This window comes from Pan troglodytes, chromosome 15 (genome assembly GCF_028858775.2).
Source record: "Pan troglodytes isolate AG18354 chromosome 15, NHGRI_mPanTro3-v2.0_pri, whole genome shotgun sequence".
NCBI classification, from domain to species: domain Eukaryota; kingdom Metazoa; phylum Chordata; class Mammalia; order Primates; family Hominidae; genus Pan; species Pan troglodytes.
Window position 1 is genome coordinate 48,720,480 of NC_072413.2, and position 20,813 is coordinate 48,741,292.

The window sequence follows — 20,813 nt, forward strand, 5'->3', positions numbered from 1 at the left end:
GGTGCAACGCTGCTACCAGTGGCTGTCTGGAGTTCTAAGCCAGTGTGTCTTTATCTTGTGAGGTTTGTGGAAGTGGGGCCTGCAGACTGTCACTGCTCAGCCCCCTGGATTCAGCCTTTTTCCTAAGGATATGTACAGAGGTCTAACCTCCTGCTCTGCTGGAGTTGAAACTACTTTTGCTGGGAAGTCTGGAGAGCCCAAGTATTAAGGCTCTCCTGGGTCTCCACATGTGCCTGAGTGGCTGTTCTGTTGAGACTCCATGTAGCTGTGTGTATCAGACAGAAGGCCCTGGTGGAGTGGGTTCACAAGGAGATCTCCTGACCCAAAGATTGCAAAGATCCATGGGAGAGGCATGGGTTCCTGGGGTTGCACATTCATGTGCCACTTCCCAGGGTCGGGGGAGGTTCCCTTGGCTCCATGTTGCTCCTGGGTGGGCCATCATCCTGCCTTACTTTTCTCCATCCTCCATGGGTCAAGTTGCTTCCTTGATTAGTCCCAATGTGAGTAACTAGATGTTTAAGTTGAAGGTGCTGTATTTACTTGCTCTTTCTGTTCCTCTCCATGAGAGCTACGTATATTACCTGCTTCTAGTCAACCATCTTGGCCACCTCCAGTTCCTAGGATCCTGTAAAATGTATTGAAACTTGTTTTATACCCCCGAACATGGCTGATCTTTGTTAATTTTCCATGTGTTCTTAAAAAGAATGTGTATTCTGCTGCTGCTGTTGAGTGGAATGTTCTATAACTATCAAGTTTGTTGTCAGTGTTCAATTCTTCTACATCTGTGGTAGGCAAATTAAATATCACACAAAGATTTCCACGTCTGAATCTTTAGAAGTTGTGAGTATGTTATTTCAGTTGACAAAAGGGATTTTGCAGACATGATTCAGGTTAAGGAAACTTAGATGGATATTTAGATGAAGCCTAGGTTGTCCAGGTGGGTCCAGTCTAATCACATGAGTTTTTTTGTTTTTGTTTTTGTTTTAACCTATGAGTCTGCCTTTTTATTGCAAGACAACAGGTAGAAGAAACCACACAAACATATAAGGCAAACACTCTTAGAACGATCATCCAGGTTATGAAATAGAAGTTTTCCAGCAATCCCAGACTCTTCATGTACACCTTCTTCACTTTAACCTGTCCCACTATAGAGATTAGTTTTAGTTTTCTATATCATCTAACTAGTTTAATAATTCCATCAGAGATGGATCAGTTTTAAAATTGGAATCTGTTACATAGAAGCTATCCGCATTGGATAGAGCAGGGCTCAGCAGACCCTACGTTTGAATGACTAAGTTGACTTGCTCAGTTTGTCCTTGGAGGGAAGAGACAAACGCAAGAAGTGTCTCCATAGTACTGCTTTGCATTCATCATTGTCGTCTCAGCCATCGCCTCTGGAGGCCTGTGAAGTTGGAGCAGCCAGCCCTGGAAGTGGTGCCCAAAGCCTGTCTCACTGGCTTCACCTTTTGGAGGGGTGGGCAACAGCATTTGTCAGACATTTGTCTTGACAGCTGACGATCCTTTTCCTCTGAGCTAGAGGTCTTGGCTGGGCTCCAGGGGAGGCTTGAGCTGCCCCACGGAGACCATGGTGCTGAGCTGTCCCGAGGCACAGCTTGCAGGTGGTAAGGCGACCAAGTCTGAGTCCTTGTTCTCACTGTGATCACTGTGCTGCTGCTTGTGGCATCTCAGAGTCATCCCTGACAAAGGCGGCGCCGCAGGTCTCACAGTGAAAGGCCCTCTGCCTCACGATCTTGGCCACGTGTTGGGAGCTGCTCTCTGAGCCCTTCCTTGCCCAGAGGGGCCCAGTTCTCTGTCTTGGCCTCATCCTTGTGCACCCTGTCGATGCGCTTGGCCAGGCTGCTGGGCCACTTCGCGTCGAAGCTGCAGAAGTCACACTTGAAGTTTCAGTCCTTACAGTGGACTCTGCTGGGTATGCACAGGGAGGCTGCGCTGGAGCAGGAGTTGCACTCAGGACACTTCTCTGGGTGGTCGGCCTGGTGCAGCCAGCTATGCTCCAGGAAGTCAGCCCATCCTGGCCCTGGAAGGCACAGTGCACACACTTGAAGGTGTGCTTGATGCGGATGTGCGATTTGAGATTCGCCTTCATGGTGCAGCGGACGTCGCTGCAGAACTCGCACTCGAAAGGCTTCTCCCCCAGTGCACGATCATGTGCCTTTTCAAGTCTAAGCTGATTTTGAACTTGGCGCTACAGAGCCAGCACTGGAAGGAGATATCCCCAGTGTGGGATCGCAGGTGGACGGTAAGCTGGCTGGAGTTGCGGCTGACATAGGGGCAGAGCTGGCATTTGTATGGCTGCTTGTCCGAGTGGATCCGTAGGTGCTTCTTGAGGCTACTGCTGTCCACGGCAGCATAGTCACACAGGTGACACTCGTGCGGCATCACATGTGCATGGTCAGGTTGTCCTTCCGCTGAAGCACTTGTCACAGAACTCCCACTTGAGCGGTTTGTCACCCGTTGTGGATTCTGAGATAGCGGTCCAAGTCTTTCATGCCATGGAGAGTTTTGAAGTGGCAACCTGGGTAGCAACAGTCGAATGTCCTCTCTCCAAGGGTGGCTTTTTCTTCCCTTGACTCTGAGGGAAGAGTGATGACAGGGGCCTTCTGCTTTCAGTCACTGCTTTCAGTGGAGAGGCAGGTTGCTTTTGGAACATCATTATCAAGTTCTGAAGCTGCACAACTTGATCCTTCCCATCCTTAGGGCCTTCACTCGAAGGTCCGCTCCTTGGTGAGGATTTCCCTGGACAACGCATTTGAAACCTAATCCCAGGGCAGGGAGCCACCTTCCAGGTGTGCAGCCAAAGCCCAGTGCCAAGGAGGCCGGGGACTTGGGTGCCCGCATACATGGAAAACAGTCTCTGAGGGGTCCTCAGAGCATCTTTCCAGCATGTTTTTAACAGCAGAGAACCTTTCCCAGCTCTAATCAGAGGGAGAGGTCACTATGGAAAAAGGGTCAGAAATATAATGTTGTTGACTTCTAAAGATGGAAAAAGGAGGCCATGAGCCAAAAAGTGTAAGTGACCTCTAGAAGCTAGAAAAGACAAAGAAGTAGAAACAAATGTACCTTGCTGACATCTTGGGTGTGTGTGTGTGTGTGTGTGTGTGTGTGTGTGTGTGTGCCTGTGCGCGTGTGCGTATGTTTCTCAATGAAATGTTAAACTTCGAGCCTGCAGTACTATAAAATAATAAATCTGTATTTTTAAATGACTAAGTTCTTGGTAATTTGTTGCAGCACCAAGAGAAAACTAATACATTTGCCAACGTAGTTGGCATTTCTTGTGAGTGTGTGTGTGTGAGTGTGTGTGTGAGTGTGTGAGTGTGTGTGGATGTTTCTTTAGATTCACATTTCTAATTGGTATCACTCTGATTTTTTTAAACACTTAGAATGGAGGTCTACTAGCAATATAATATTTCAGCTTATGTCTGAAAGTTCCTATTTCACTTTCATTTTTTGAAGATATCTTCATTGGGTAAAGAATTTGAGGCTAGTAGTTTCATTTCCTTCAGTACTTTATAGATGCAATATTTTCTTGCATTCTTTCTGATGAAAAATCTGTCATCTTTATTTTTGTTTCTCTGTACATAATGTATCTGTTTCTCTAGCTGCTGAAAAATGAGTGGGATTTATATTTTAAGCAATGGTTTAAGGTACTACAAAAAGGTAATTTTTGGTGAAAAATGGATCAACTAATACTAGGTTGACCAAAGATTGGATTTGTCTGTATATATACTATATATCATAAATATAGTAACTGTATATGTAATTATATGTGAATATATAGTAATGGTTCTCAAAATTTTTGGTCTTAGGATTACTTTGTACTCTTATAAACTATTGAGGACCTCAGAGATTTTGCTTATGTGAATTATATCTAGCAACATTTATCATGTTATAAGAGAAAAACTTTAAAGTATTTATATATTTTTAAATACTGAAAATAAGCCTATTTCATGTTTAACACCATAACATACTTTCGTGAGAAATAACATATATTCCAAAACAAAGTATTTGAGAACAGCTGTGAAGAAATCTCTTAAATGTCTGGCTTAATAGAGAGTAGCTGAATTATCTCATTTGTTTCTGCATTTGTTCTGTTTTGTCATGTATCATTTTGGTTGAAGTATATGGAAAAAAACCTGATCTCACAGAGGCAAGTACTGTAGTTAGAAAAGGGAAAAGTATTTTAATCTTTGATATAGATAGTCTTCAGTGATACTAAACCAAATCAAACAAGTAGTAGTTTCTTAGAGGTAAGTTGAAATGTAGAATCTGAAATCATATTTTGTACTCTTTTTTTTTTTTTTTTTTTGAGACGGATTCTCACTCTTGCCAGTCTGGAGAGTAGTGGCACGATCTTGGCTCACTGCAACCTCCACCTCCCGGGTTCAAGCGATTCTCCTGCCTCAGCCTCCCGAGTAGTTTGGATTACCGGTGTGCACCACCACACCCAGCTAACTTTTTTGTAGTTTTATAGAGACAGGGTTTCACCATATTGGCCAGGCTGGTCTCGATCTCCTGATCTCATGATCTACCCACCTCAACCTCCCAAAGTGCTGGGATTACAGGCCTGAGTCACTGTGCCCGGCCTCTACTCTTAATATTAGAATCCATTGGTCCACCTTGGACTTTGAATGGATCTTTCATCCATGCATGATTTTGTAACATCAAGCATTGGTCATATGGAAAATATTGGTTACTGGGTTATATATATCCTCTCATTGATTCATACAATTATACAGTATTTTAAAATTATATTCATAAATATCACCACCGATTTTTAACCTGAAAAGTCTTTAAATATTGGAAAACTGTCAAGACCACAGTGGCAGACACACAATTTCAAAATACAAATTTTTTTTTTTTTTTTAAGATGAAATCTCACTCTGTTGCCCAGGCTGGAGTACAATGGCATGATCTTGGCTCATTGCAACCTCTGCCTCCTGGGTTCAAGTGATTCTCCTGTCTCAGCCTCCAGAGTAGCTGGGATTACAGGCATGCACCACCACGCCCAGCTAATTTTTTTGTATTTCTGTAGAGATGGGCTTTCTCCATGTTAGCGAGGCTGGTCTCGAACTCCTGACCTCAAGTGATCCACCCGCCTCAGCCTCCCAAAGTGCTGGGATTACAGGTGTGAGCCAGTGGTGCCCGGCCTCAAAATTCTAATTTTTTTCTTGAAAGCTTTGAGCATGTAGTCAATCATCTTTGAAATTATAGAATCATTTCATTCATTTTCAAGAAAATGCTATCTGGATATTAAAGTCTGAATAACTAGAGTTTGTCTCTTCATCACTCTTTCATGTAAAAATGGTGTTCCATGAAAACAGCAGCTAGTTTAGCACACTCAAAGAATCACATAAGTGCTTTTCCTTGAGACAAGCATATATTTTGGTATGGAGCAAAAGCGCTTTAGGTGTACTCCCTATTTCATTGCATAGAATATTAAAAATATGTATATGGAAGGGTCAAGATTATATAAAATTAACTTTTTTTTTTACTGATTCATCAAGAAAATTCTTTTATTTCTGTTTTTTTGAGATGGAGTCTCAGTCTGTCTCCAGGCTGGAGGGTAGTGGCGCGATCTCAGCTCACTGCAACCTCCGCCTCCCGGGTTCAAGTGATTCTCTTGACTCAGCCTCCCAAGTAGCTGGAAATACAGATGCACGCCACCATGCCCAGCTAACTTTTCTATTTTTAGTAGAGATGGGGTTTCACCGTGTTGGCCAGGATGATCTTGATCTCTTGACCTCAGGTGATCTGCCCACCTCAGCCTCCCAAAGTGCTGGGATTACGGGCATGAGCCACCGTGCCCGGCTGCATCGAGAAAATTCTTAAGTGAAACTGGCTTCCTTTCCCCTACTCCCCTTGCTGCCTTGATCAAGAGTGTGTAGTGGAGGAAAATACCATGACTGTTCGTATAATTTGGTGCCATTGTTTTGATGCATACTAAGATACCACCAGTTTTACCCACTATTGTTTTTGTACAATCAGTGCAAATGTCAGCATAGTGAAAAAGGCAAATAATGCATTTTTTTAATCTTTATTTTTATCTTTTTTCTTAGTGACAGTATCTTGCTCTCACCCAGGCTAGAATGCAGTGGTGTGATCATAGCTTGCTATGAGACAGAAAAAATTCTCCTGTCTCAGCCTCTTGAATAGCTGGGACCACAGGAGTGTGCCACCACACCCAGCTAATTTTTTAAAATATCTTTTTGGTAGAGACAGGGTCTCCCTATGTTTCCCAGGCTGGTCTTGAACTCCTGGCCTCAAGTGATCTTCCTGCCTCGGCCTCCCAAAGTGCTGGGATTACAGGCCTGAACCACAGTGCCTGGCTAAATAATGCATTCTAATGAAATTAATCTTATGGACCTACTGAAATGGGTCTTAGATTCCTAGGTTCCATGGACTACACTTTGAGAACTACTAGCATATATTTACTATGACCTCACAAGTCCCACAAGATTAGCATTATCATCCTTGTCTTACAAATGCAGTAAATCAAAGCCAGGGGTTAAATATTAAGTTTTTTGTTTATAGATTTGAAAACAAAACAAACACAGTTAGTAGGTAACACAGTCAGAATTTGTACAGAGCTCTTTCTTTCTCTGACTTTATACTCTTAACCACTATGCTACTTATAGTTGTCCCTGTAAATTCTCTCATACTAAAAAGCTGAATATTGATAAATTATTGACTTGGTCTGTAGTATGGTAAAGCTTTCTGCTGCTTTTTTTCTAGTCATTATGTTCTTCTCTCCAATGTGCTTTTAGTTTGTTTCCAATCTGTCTCAATCATCAAACTTATAGTAGATTTCTATTGTGTTGCCAGGTAGCATGAATTTATCTGAATATATTCTAATATTATTGGGAGCACCCATCTTCAACTCATGGTACATTCAGTTCTGGTGAAGCTAACTTCTTTGCTAGTTGGTCTGCCTTTCCCATAGTATTGAAAGCTCCCTGAAACAAGGACTTCGTCTATTTCCGGTTTCTAGTATTATACATTGTATATGAGATGATCAAGTAAGTTACAAATTAAGTTATTTTTTCTCTTTGAATCTCCATTTCTTCATAGGAAAAATATGTAAATACTTATACCACAATGTTCTCTGAATTTTAATAATATAATGGTACTGATATGCTTGGTCCATGTGAAATGACCAAAATAAATGTTCACCAAGTGTTAATATGTTTATTTACTGTCTTGATAGGTTTATCTCCTGGAAGACAGAAGCAACAAATAGGGAACTGCTACTCTACTTAATTCTAACAAAGAGTAATTGTTGGCAAAAGTTAGTGATGGGAAGCTTGGGAAAATTGACCCAAATTAGAGTTAGAATCCTAATAGGGAGAGAAAAAAAATAGACATGGTTAAATGGCTGACCAAGACTATAAGAAGTACATCTCACAAAATTCAAAGAAAAGACACTATTATATTGTCATGAGATCTACAGAGGGAAAGATGAGCCAAAAGGAATCACATACTATCAAAATCTGGAAGTGCAAATGCTCTCGAAGTAGTAAGAGAGGAATTATTTAAATCCTGTGTGGTTGGACAAAGAGCTCTCCATTAAGCTCAAATGTTAAAAGAACTTGCACAAAAGATAAAAAGATAGGAATATATATTCAAAAAAGAATACACAAATGTGGCAGGCCTGGAGCAATAGTACCAAGAATTTATACACATCAACCACTCGCCCACATCAAACTCGGGTTCTTGCTGCCTTCTTTGCCGAGCTTAGTCTGTGCTCCTCCCCTAAACCTCTACCCAATGTACCCCCAATCCTCTTGCCATTTTCACCAAAAATGAGTTGACTTGCAAAAATGCTAAGACAGCTAGAGAACTTCTTAAATTTATGATCTGATGTTTGAGTCCAGGAGTTTGAGACCAGCCTGAACAACACAGTGAGGCTGCATCTCTACAAAAAAAAAAAAAAAAATTTAGCCAAGCATGGTGGCACATGCCTGTAGTCCCAGCTACTCGGGAGGCTGAGGTGGGAGGATTGCTTGAGCCCAGGAGTTTGAAGCTGCAGTAAGCTGTGATTGTGTCACTGCATTCCAGCCTGGGTAACAGAGCAAGACCCCCTCTAGGAAAAAATATGAGAAATAGCCACCTGAAGATAAGAAATAGATACACTGTAAATGATGTCATGTTTACAGATGACGAACTTCTATTCCTATTTTGCTTGTATCTTCTTTGTCAAGAAATGATTTTTTTTTTGTACCGGGGGAAAAAGTAGAATGGCGTGGGATCCTGAAATATAATTAATGAAGACACTTTAATGGATAGCTGGTCCTGTCCTGTCCAAGACAAATTTCAAGACAATAGAACTCATGAGTGAAATTGCTCAATTTCTGCTAGGGACCTTTGAAGCACTCTGAAGAAAACGAGAGTTGCTACTGGGAACAATGGAGAAAGGAAAGCTAATAATGTAAGATACTAATTGTAAGAAAACATCCTGAGAAAGTGAGAAGGGACAGGATCTAGTTCACAAAGGCGTTTGGCCTGGGGAGCAAGGGCAGTTTATTAATTACAAATTATTAAGAGATGCAGGAAGTGGGTAGAGTTGGTGGTGGTTAAATGAGTAGTTATCTTATGAGAATCAACTTACTGAGAGTAAAGACAAATTGGAGGTATTGGAGATTTGAATAGGACATATGAAACCATTATCTTGGATAGTGAGAAGGTTTTCTTTTTTCTTTTCTTTCCTCTTTTTTCTTTTTTTTTTCTTTTCTGTTTTTTCTTTTCTTTTTTCTTTTGTTTTCTGACGGAGTCTTGCTCTTTTGCCCAAGCTGAAGTGCACTGGCGTGATCTCGGCTCACTGCAACCTCTGCCTCCTGGGTTCAAGCAGTTCTTCTGCCTCAGCCTCCTGTGTAGCTGGGATTACAGGCGCCCGCCACCACACCCAGCTAACTTTTTTTTTTCTTTTTGAGATGGAGTCTCGCTCTGTTGCCCAGGCTGGACTCAGTGGCACGATCTCTGCTCACTGCAACCTCTGCCTCCCGGATTCAAGTGATTCTCCTGCCTCAGCCTCCCAAAGTAGCTGAGACTACAGGCGTGTGCCACCACACCACACTAAAAATTTTAGTATTTTTATTAGAGACGGTGCTTCACCATATTGGCCAGGCTGGTCTCAAACTCCTGACCTTGTGATCTGCCTGCCTTGGCCTCCCAAAGTGCTGGGATTACACGGGTGAGCTATCGTGCCCAGCCAATAGTGAGAAACTTTCTAAAAGCTGGGCGTCATGGCGCATACCTGTAATCCCAGCTACTGGGGAGGCTGAGGCAAGAAAATCCCTCGAGCGCAGGAGTTTGAGGCTGTAGTGAGCTAACATTGTTCCATTGCACTCCAGTCTGGGTGACTATGAAACCCTGTCTCTTAAAAAAAAAAAAAAAAAAAAAAGTAATGGAATTGTTAAGCAATGTTGAAATCAGTGTTTATGAATTTAAAGTGAGGCCAGTTGGAGCAGCTGACTGTCTTTCTCTGGCCATTTTCAGTTGCTTTGGTGTAATTGCAGAATAGGAAAAGAGTTGAGTTTAACCAGGGTTGGGAAGTTGGGATTGCCATAGGTAAATGTCATAAAGGTAGATAGGGGCAAGCAAAGTGATTGTGTTTCAGGGGAAGTGGCTCTAGTGATGGATCATGGAACATAAGCTGAGTAAAGACATCATGAGGACATGAGGTAGGTGTAAGGCTTAGTGATGGACAGTGGAAAAGTGGTGGGATCAATGGATAGAGGAAACAAATTTTAGAAGTGAAGAAGAAGAAAGATGGATGTCCAAAGGCTTGGATGCTTGAAATAAAGACCAGAGATGGTGAAATTATTGACAAGGTAGAGTGTGGTCTTATCTTTCTCTCCACGATTCGAATATATCCAATATGAGATATTGAAAGCACTAAGAGTAGTGATAGAGGTAGTAGTGAGAAAAAGACAGTGACCCAAGTTCTAAAATCAGTGAGGGAGGTGGCCAGGAGGTAGGTAGATGACTGCAACAAGGAATGTCTAATCTGTTTCTAATTATAGCCTACTGCTTGGGATTGATCTCTTGGAAAATCAGTAGTAATGAGGCTTGAATTTGTATATTATATACAAATATATAATATGGAAATGTATATATTCTACTGTAATAGACAAATGTATATATTCTCTCTACATATATATTATATATCTCCCTGTCAGTGGTATCATAGCCATGAGAGGAATGGCCTGAGCAAAGCACACAGCAATCTTGGCTCATTTACAGATTGCAATGGACAATTTACCAGCCAGCGAAGTGATCACCTTGTGGGCTAAGGTGGAGAAAAGATGTCTAACTAGGGGAAGGGAGTGGAATAAAAACCCTGTAGTTAATTTTGTACTTTGTACTTCTAGAAAGTATAAAGAAGCTTAAATAATCTTTTCAAAGGAAATCTTCAAAGGTGTACTCATTTGTTGTCTACTACTTGTTTGGGGGTTCCTCTTATAGGTTCCACTGTGAATCGCTATTCCTAAGTAGATGGGAACATCTGTAGAAAACTCTTTGTGCCTATGTCCAGATCATACTGTTCTGTGGGCAAAAAACCTCGTGGCTTCTTTTCTAAAGCCCCCATTTTCAGACACCTATTGCAAATCTTAGGAGCAGTAATGTCAGTTTCTTCTCCCCAATACCACATGTTTACTTCTCCAGTTATCTCTGGTCAATGAAGACAAGCACAGTCTTATTCCAGGGTCAAAGTACAGCCAATTTAGTACTGCTTGAAAAGTGGAATCCAAGGGCTGTCACCCTGGACATCAACATAAAAATAAAATTGCTGCATTTAATTAGCTTCCACCACTGCAGGCTACTGCTGCTGCCTTCTCTCCCCGGCAAGATTCTACCACTTTTTCTTTCCCCAGGTGGATGTATCACGTTTAAACATGAAAATTGCCCTGTTCTCTCCAGGAAACCAACCGTAGAACTAAACTCTACCTTTCTTGGACTTCATCTTTTCTAGAATTGCATACATCTTGTATCTTCTCTAGGGTCAGGCTGGAAAATCAAGACCACTTTATCCTTCCCCGATATCCAACTAGTTCTAGGTCTCAATTAGGATAAGGTTTGGCTGCGTATAATAAGAAAATCCAAAATAATAGTTACTTGAACAACTAAAAGTTTATTCCTTTTTCCTAAAGTCCAGAAGGAATTAATTGAGGCCTCACATGATAGCTAAATGAATTTGTCAGAGATACAGGCTCTTTCCAGCTCTCTACACTGCCATCTGTAGGATGTGGCCCTCATCTTTATGGTCCAACATAGTTGCTAGATCTTCAATCATCATCTTCACTCTAGGCAGTAGGAACAAAAACAGGTGTATTCCCCCTCTTTATTTTTGGAGATGGGGTCTTGCTCTGTTGCCCAGGCAGGAGTGCAGTGTAGTAATCATAGCTACTGCAGCCTCAAACTCCTGAGCTTAAGGGATCCTCCCACCTTAGCTTCCTGAGTAGCTAGGACTGCAGGCACTGTGTCTGGCTAAATTAAAAAAATTTTTAGAGACAAGATCTCACTATACTGCCCAGGCTGGTCTCACACTCCTGGGCTTAAGTGACATTCCTGCCTCAGTCTCCCTAGTAGCTGGGACTATGGGATTATGCCATCATGCCAGGTTATCCCCTCTTTTAAGAAGTCTTCCCAGACCTCCTGCATATCAGTGGCCAAAACCTCGTCACATGGTCACATCTAGCTGCAAAAGAGGCTAGAGAATATAGTCTTATAGCTGGGTAATAACATGCATGGTCAAATTTCAGCCTTCTTTTTTTTTAAGGAGGAAGGGAGGATGGTTAACTGGAAGCAACTATTTGTCCTGCCTTTTCCTCCTACTCAATACACAGACAACATAGCAAGAGATACTGTTGCCCTTTGAGAAGCCAAACAGAGTTTAGTATGGCTAAATTCACTAATTATTACTTTATGAATTAATCAGAAGGTATTCTTAAGAATTTAAAATCTTAAGTATTCTCACCACAAAAGTGATAAGAATGTGAGGTTATATATGTTAATTAGCTCAATTTAGCTATTTCACAATGTATATGTATTTCTTTTCTTTTTCTTTTTCTTTTTTTTTTTTTGAGATGGACTCTTGCTCTGTTGCCCAGGCTGGAGTGCAGTGGTGCGATCTCGGCTCATTGCAAGCTCCACCTCCCGGGTTCACGCCATTCTTGTGCCTCAGCCTCCTGAGTAGCTGGGACTACAGATGCCTGTTACCATGCCCGGCTCATTTTTTTTTTTGTATTTTTAGTAGAGACAGGGTTTCGCCATGTTAGCCAGAATGGTCTCGATCTCGTGACCTCGTGATCCGCCCGCCTCGGCCTCCCAAAGTGCTGGGATTACAGGTGTGAGCCACCGTGCCCAGCCATGTATATGTATTTCAAAACATTGCATAAGATATATATGTACAATTTTTATTTGTCGATTTAAAAAAGAATGGAGACTTGAGGACATGGGGTGTTCTTAAACAGTAGTGTGACATTCAGTCTTATTTTAGAAGAATCCTATTTGGAGGCTGTGTGGGGAGAGCAGGTTGGAGTGGGGCAACTTTAAGAGGTTCATGGTAACCTTGGCAAGTACAGGTTTGATGAAGTGATGGGGGCGGGGTCAGGGAAAGGCAATTCCAAATCTTGGACTTTCAGATCATTGATTTTTTTCTAATGTCTTGTGATCACTTCACCATTATGTGAACTACCTCAGAATTGCTTATTTTAAATATCCTGCTTTTTGACCATCATTTAAGAAAAAATATTTCCAACAAATCTACTTTAGCATCTCCACTTCAAAAAAGTCTTTACTCCCAAACACTGACCCTACCAGTTTTCATACACATCAACCATCTGCCCACATCCACCTCTGGTTCTTGCTTATACCCACTGTGACTTGCATGGACACTGTTAAATTGACATGTAGTATCTGGAGAATACATAGGAATCAGGACAAAGGGGTGGGGAGAGGGCAAGGACAAAAGAAGGAATGATATGAGAAATAGTGCTAAGATGAGTGACCACACTTGTCACTAGACAGCACTGAATATGGTACTTTTTTTTTTTTTTTTTTTTTTTTTGAGAAGGAGTCTCATTCTGTCACCCAAGCTGGAGTGCAATGGTGTGATCTTGGCTCACTGCCACCTCCGCCTCCCGGGTTCAAGCGATTCTCCTGACTCAGCCTCCTGAGTAGCTGGGATTACAGGCGCGCACCACCATGCCCGGCTGATTTTTGTATTTTTAGTAGAGACGGGGTTTCACCGTGTTAGTCAGGATGGTCTCACATCTCCTAACCTTGTGATCCACCTGCCTCTGCCTCCCAAAGTGCTGAGATTACAGGCGTGAGCCACTGTGCCTGGCCAGTGCTGAACTTTTCATAATAAACTATAGGTGTATGGTTAGGCTAGCATAAATGGTTTCTAGTGAGTTTTTACTCGGAATACCATCTATTCTTCAGAGTAGCTAGAAGGGCAAGGAAGATTAAGGTGCTTGACACCACACTTAGTACATTTTTTTATCCATAACACTTCAAACATTTTAACTGGAAATCATTTCAAACTTACAAATAGGGTTACAATGATAATACAAATAATCCTTGCTTCGTTGCCTTATTTCTCTCACTCTCTCACATTCTCCCTCACACGTGTATGCACATGCCTGGGTAATTTTGTTTCTGGATCATTTAAGAATAAGTTGCATATATCAGTCGGGCATGGTGGCTCATGCCTATAATCCCAGCACTTTGGGAGGCTGAGGCAGGTGGATCACGAGGTCAGGAGATCGAGACCATCCTGGCTAACACAGTGAAACCCCGTCTCTACTAAAAATACAAAAAAATAGCCGGGCGTGGTGGCGGGTGCCTGTAGTCCCAGCTACTCGGGAGGCTGAGGCAGGAGAATGGCATGAACCTGGGAGGCGGAGGTTGCAGTGAGCCAAGATCACGCCACTGCACTCCAGCCTGGGTGACAGAGCAAGACTCTGTCTCAATTTTTTTTTTTAAGTTGCATATATCATAGTCTCTATTCCTAAATACACCAGTGTATACTTTTGTAGAAGATACTTTTACATAAATGCAGTAACTAACTTCAGTATATTTAATATTGATATAATACTGTTTTCTAAGCTACTATCCTTATTCCAATTTTGTCAGTAACTTCAATGTCCTTTATAGCAGTGGTCCCCAACCTCTTTGGCACCAGGGTCTGGTTTTGTGGAAGACAATTTCCCACGGACCGGGGTTGAAAGGGGACGGATGGTTTTGGGATGATTCAAACGCATTATGTTTATTGTGCATCTTATTTCTATTATTACATTGTAATATATAATGAAATAATTATATAATTCACCATAATGTAGACTTAGAGGGAGCCCTGAGCTTGTTTTCCTGCAACTAGACGGTCCCATCTGGGGGTTATGGGAGACAGTGACAGATCATCAGGCATTAATTAGATTCTCCTAAGGAGTGCGCAACCTAGATCCCTTGCATGTGCAGTTCACAATAAGGTTTGCGCTCCTATGAGAATCTAATGCCACGGCTGATAAGACAGGAGGCAGAGCTCATGCGCTAATGGGAGATACGGGGAATGGCCGTAAATACAGATGAAGTTTTGCTTGGGTCACCTGCTGCTCACCTCCTGCTGTGTGGCCTGGTTCCTAATGCCCAGGAGGCTGGGGACCACCTGCTTTACATTTTCTTCTCCAACACAGAATCTAGTGTAGGATTAGGTACTGCATTTAGTTATCATGTCTACTTAGACTCCTTTAATTTGGAACACGGCCACATCTTATTTTTTTGACATTGACACTTTTTAAAGAGTCCCTTTTATTGTTCATAGTATTAAAATACTAGATAACCTGTTAGTACCTGGCACAGGGTTAGTACTTATTTATTGCTTGATCTTGAAGACAGATATGCCTCCAAATAGGAAAGAAAAATGATTGGTAAATGTTCATCTGGGCTGTAAGCACTGTTAAGAGCTGTCTACTTTGCCTCAACTAGTAAAGCATATCCCATGTAATCATTTTTCAGAATTAAATACTATTTTAATACAAGGGCATCCAGCTCTATTTTACATTGTTGCCTACTCATTACAACATTTCACTGATTTAGTTATACAGTTCTCTGCTTTGGAATTTTAACTTTATATGGAATTTTTTAAAAAGTCTGTCAAAACTAGCCATGTCTCCTGATTTGCAAGTGAAGCAACCAAACAAAGAATAGAAAGCACTTCTGGGTGAAATTTAACCTTTTGATCAGGAGATTATATAATAGACATTTCACATAATTTAAGTGAGAATTCCAGTCTTATGGCCAAAACATAACTATTATTATGGGGAAAATGGACATCAAGTACATGTTAGAAAATTACTTCTTATAATTTTGCACAGTAAATAGGACTACAAAACACACAGGCTGCACAAATCTCAATGAAGTGCAGAATTATATTGAATGCTAGGTTAAGGACCTTACCCATTTGACACTAATCTTATTTTGGTGCTCATAGCACAGAGTCCATCAACACTTGATTATCTTCTGTATGGATGTAGATTTTCTAATCTTCTTTTCTGTGTAAATCTTACCACTCCACCACAAACAGATGGCAGGAATGTTTTACACAGTACTTTCTTCAGAGTGCAGTGTACATGGTTGCCATTGAACCAACACTGATAGTTCTGCCAGAAGTAGGAATTGATAGAAGTGTTGCAACACAGACAAACCTGAGCCTCTAGTCCCAAGTTCCCTACTTAGCTGGCAGTGTGGCCTTGAGTTTGCTAAGCTTCCATTTTCTCATCCATAAAATGGGAATAATGGTAGTTCCTGCCACATAAAGGCAGTATGAGGTTGGTATAAAAGCTTTGAAATGAAATAAAACAGGCTTGTGAGATGGGTCAGTTTGGCCAACATTTCCAATTCTACATTTCAGTGTTCAGCATATTAACATGCTTTTAGGTTGTTTTTGTGTTTCCAACTGCATATATCTCATCATTCATGAGCTGCTCAATTAAGAAAGTCTGAGCCACCCCTAAAGATGGCAACATGAAATAAAGCCATCTTTGAAGCACCCAAAATCACAAACAGGGCCTTGCCCAAGGTTAAGTCATGATTCTGCAGGTAAACTATGCACTGCCACAGTATACGGGGACCCCAAACTGGCTGGTGTAAAAGTCATCCTTCTATAATAGAAATGGAGTCCCAATGCTCTAAATCCTATACAAATCACTTGGGGAATCTCTTTAAAATGAAGATTCTGATTTAGTAGGTCTGGAGTGCGGGCTGAGATTCTGCATTTGTAGAATGTGTTTAGTGAAATATTTTGATGCTATCATTCTAAAGACCAATGATAAATACACTGAAACTTTATTAAAAGGTCAGGGTATATAGAAAACAAAAGGCATGTTTGCAAAATTATTTATTTACATCTTAAGCTCACATTAAAATCTTTCTAGGATAGAATGGCTAAGATGAAATATACAAAGCTGATATAAACACAGAACTCATTAATCTTTATCTGAACAGAAACATAGAGATGGCTTTAGATAATCTGTTTTTCCTTCACAAACCAATGTTCCCTTAAGTCATGCCATGATAATGTCTCCCCATTAAGAACTTAACTTGTATTGATTGCCCAAAAAAGCTGAGAAGCAAAAAGCTAACTTTGATTTGTTAAACAGCTATTCATATGCCACAAAACCAAAACTATTTTACAGTGCTGAGAGGTCCAGATAGGTCCAAACGTGATGATTTTTAAATGAGTGCTTTGGTTAATTAGGCTTTGACTTGGTTTTTGGCATTACTTGTATAATTATATCATTCCCATGAGTCACTACAGGTAATCCATTCAAAACGTGACTTGCTTAATACTATCACAAAGCACTTAGCCTTGCCTTGACTGGAAATACCTTTAAGATGCTGACAATAGCAACAATTTCTCCTTTCCTTCACTCAGCAAAAGAAATCACATAAATCACAAAATAAAAAATTCATTTCTCACATGTTAAAAAAGCAAAGTCTGCCATAAACCCTTAGAGAAGAAACAGTTTCTCATAATGTCTGCCCTGGGTAATAGTGCAGTATTAAAATCCTAGACCTGCAAGATTCTTCCTATGCCTTGGAAGCCTATGACTTCATGATCTACTCATGAAAAATATGCCGAAGGCTAAATATGCAATGCATTGAAATTTCTGGGAAGAATTCACATTTAAAACAGTTTTAAAAATCTGGATTTAGTAAGAGTTTTAGAAAAATAAATAAAACACTGTGGTTCTACTTCTTCCCTTCTACTCTCCCTTCACAAATCTGAGCTTAAGTGCAGGCTTCTAAAAAGCAGAAGAGAGTAAAATAGGATGAGAGGGGTGGGTTTTACTATCCACATTTTCCTTTTCTTAGTGTAACGTATTATCTCAAAGGCAAACTTGATTCCCTTTTCTTGAAGATCCCATCTTCTGAGACGATCTTAAATAATTGTTCTTAAATCAAAAAGTTTGAAAATCAGTGCTTTTAATAAGCAACTAAATGCCTATAAAATATATAACTTAATATTTTGAAGAGTGCTATTGTAAAGTTTGAAACAAGATCTAAACATACTTTTAAGTTTACACTTAATGTCTTTAAAAGGTCTTTTAAAAGCTATAAGTTCTATTATAAATTGCCAACTAAATTATAAATTGCCACTCACCTTCTCAAAAATTGTTGCACAAATGCATACATTTAAGGTATCTGTATGATATTTCTCATATTGATCTTTTTCCCAATCTCATAAGTGGGATAAAATGAGAAATTAAGCACCTAGATGTTGGTTAAATTCATTTGAGCAGCATTTTGATTTTGAATAGAGATTCTAAATGTAGTCTAAACTTTCCAGAAAGTCATATTTACATTCATTGTACATTTTATATACACATAAATACAAATTTATAGGAAATAAACAAATTAACCTACACCTCTCATACTGTAAAAGACAAAAATTAAAAATACAACAACTGTGATCGCATGCTAAGGCCAGCTATCTGGGAAATATTATTGTTCAGTTCCAACAGCAATAACTTTGAGTAACTTGACACATATCACATAAATACACTACAGGTACTTAGTTTATTTTTGTCCTTAGCCTAGGCCAATCCACAGTTTTAAGTGAAACAACTTTCTGTGAAAGCTAATGCCATACAAGTAGTCAAACACTTACTAGAAATGTTTGCACCGCAGAAGAAAGATCTAAAGAAGGCGTAATAGCAGATGTCAAATATTTTGAAGTATAATTATAGGGAAGGATTAAAATTAACTCTTTATCCAGGGGGAACTCGGCTTTCTGACAAGAGCTGTGCAAAAATTCAAAGGTTTGCTTCATCAGTGTGAACTCCCAGTCCCACAAAAAACAGTGCCTTGTCAAGGCTCTTGTAGTGAGGCTTCCTGGGTTGACTGGTGAGACTCATAAGCCCCCAAGAAACCCTGAAGTTCCCTGATGGAAATTATTTTGTTGAGATTGAGTTTCTGACATGATGACTTCTTGGGCAGTTTGTTTTCTCTTGTGTTCCTGCCCATAAAGTAGTGCTTCATTTTGCTGTTCACCTTTTGTAAATAGATGGGCTTGGCCCTCCAGGAATATATCAAAGCGAACTTTTCGGATTATTGTCTCATGAAAACAAGCAGGTGGTTGTGATGAGCTTGGAAAGTGCCCTGCACCTAGTAAGTCTTCCACCAACTGCTGGCGGAAGTGGCTAGAAGCAGAGATTATAATTGGAAGAAAAAAAAGGTTACCGAATCTAAAATGTTGACTGTTCTATAAAGTTTTGATCTTGAGCATGAGTGGAAAGTCCTATTTGGCACTCCTTGACCTCAGGTGGCATGCCAATGATTATCACAGTAAGAAATTCTTAGAATCAGATTTGAGGTATAGAAGGAATAAGAAACACAGAAAATTTTGACCTATATTAAATAAACTCTTCTGTAAGTCAGGTTTTTAACCCTAAAATCAAGGCCTTTTTTCCCCCAGAATATTAAATTTACTAAAAACGTAGAAATAAAAATTCTAGTATGGCTGTAAATATATAAGACAAATAAATGAGGTCACATGGTTTATACATTTCAAATTCTTAGAGAGGCCCTACAGTAGTTCAGGAAGACAGTTTACAGTATCGTTCCCTGAGTTCTTGAGGCAACCTCAAGTAAATTTATGAACTCCAAGATTTGAGAGACAGAAAACCTACATGGTCTGCTTATCCCTCTTTTCTAAGAGTAGCTATTTACTCCGAAGTGGTTTGTTCAGTGCTTTCCCTATAGTTCAACTGCTTTAATTATGTGGCTTTATCCGTTTCTTAGAAGACCAGCTCCCCAAATGAAACTTTTAAGAGAAAGAAGAAAAGGCTGTTTAAAGCAAGTAAGCTTTTAACATTAGTTAAGAGTGCAATTGAGTAAATGAGTTCTAAATCTATAATACAAGAAGAGTGGTAATACTGTCACAGGCGTTAGAAGGTTAGAATTCTACAGATTTGGGTTTGTCTGATGTCAGTGGTTAATAACCACTTAATAAGCCCTGCCTCCTAACCAATTATACTCTACTAATTGTCTACCAATTCAAAGAACCAAAACTATTTATAATGACTTTCCAGTATTTAAATATGTAAGAACACCTAAATTTGGTTTTAAAATAAAGTTTATAACAACCATTCTCATCAGATCTCAAACTTCAAATATCTAGACTTTACACATAGATTTGTAATAATTAAAAAAAAAACCCCAAAACCACAAAAACTCATTCAAAACCGGTATTTTTTAGGTTCTTGAATTTTCATATGTCTACATTCTTGATGGCTATTAAAATTTTAAAATAAATTCAAATCTTGGGAATAATTTAAGTAGTGAAATATGTGAGTATTTATTTTCAAACTCCCATAAGGGTCTACTTAGAAAAACTAATTATGATAAATGGAAACTCCAGTTGTGTTGCTGGCAGTTTTAGGTTAGGCTTAATTTTAAGTTGAGAACCTACTGAAATGTTCATCTATTTCAGTAAAGTGCACAAATATGAGTGTACCCTTTGGTTTGGCTATGACCTCAAAGGAGGTGTAGAAGTCAATGGCGCTGGTGTCAGATTCCTAACTATATTACTGAGGCTGGCAATCTTCTCCTCCAGGAGGTAATTTTTCTTCTCTGCTGTTTTCTGTCGCTGTTCAGTCACTTCCAGAGCTTTCAACAACTGGGCATTTTCAACATACAAGTCCTTCACCATTGCGTCTGCCTTAGTGTTCTTGCAGAGCTAGAAACAGAACCAGAAACATCTTGACTCCATTTCTGTAACTCTTCTTAAACCTTCAGTTTAAGGTCTGACATAAGGACAGTTGTTTTATAAAGGCAAATCACTTCTTCTAATTATATTCTTTTATTTTACAAAATAGCTTTAACATCAGACTTGGCATCAGGGACACCATTGGAACAAATCCACTTTTTCTAAGCTATTTCTTTGCATGAGATGTTTATGTCAGTTACTAATAGAACAGATTGATATTAGATGGCACCAAAAGTTTTTTTTCTACCTAAATAGGCATTATTTCTGTATTTATTCTTTAAAAATATCAAATACTTTTATAACTTAAATTCCTGAGGTGTCAGGTGTGGACTGTTTAACTCTGCTTGTAACAACAGATGCTTGAACTTATCATTCGTAACTACAACCCACTGATTATTTTAAAATTTAGCTCATGTATTATAACAGAGATAAGATTTGGGCAGTTACTTCTCCTGAACTGTCTTTGTTTTTGTTTTGTTTTGCATGGGGCCTTGTCTAGTCTAATCTTTATAGTTAGAATATA

The 20,813-nt window shown here is 39.8% G+C and overlaps 1 protein-coding gene and 1 pseudogene across 22 annotated transcripts in view; both read right to left on the reverse strand.

Moving 5' to 3' along the window:
* Positions 1-260: 260 nt before the first annotated feature.
* LOC107968277 (zinc finger protein 64-like) lies at positions 261-14,285 on the reverse strand (annotated as a pseudogene).
* A 2,117-nt stretch (positions 14,286-16,402) lies between these two features.
* The window catches only part of NIN (ninein), a 111,719-nt gene continuing 107,308 nt past the window's right edge, over positions 16,403-20,813 (reverse strand). For all 22 annotated transcript variants that reach the window (XR_010151102.1, XM_063793365.1, XM_063793359.1 and 19 more), the window contains one exon: positions 16,403-20,260. Coding sequence is in view for 21 of the 22 variants with exons in the window: in XM_063793365.1 (XP_063649435.1) it covers positions 20,051-20,260 (210 nt within the window). In the remaining variant the exon portion in view is untranslated. The remainder of the gene's footprint in view (positions 20,261-20,813) is intronic.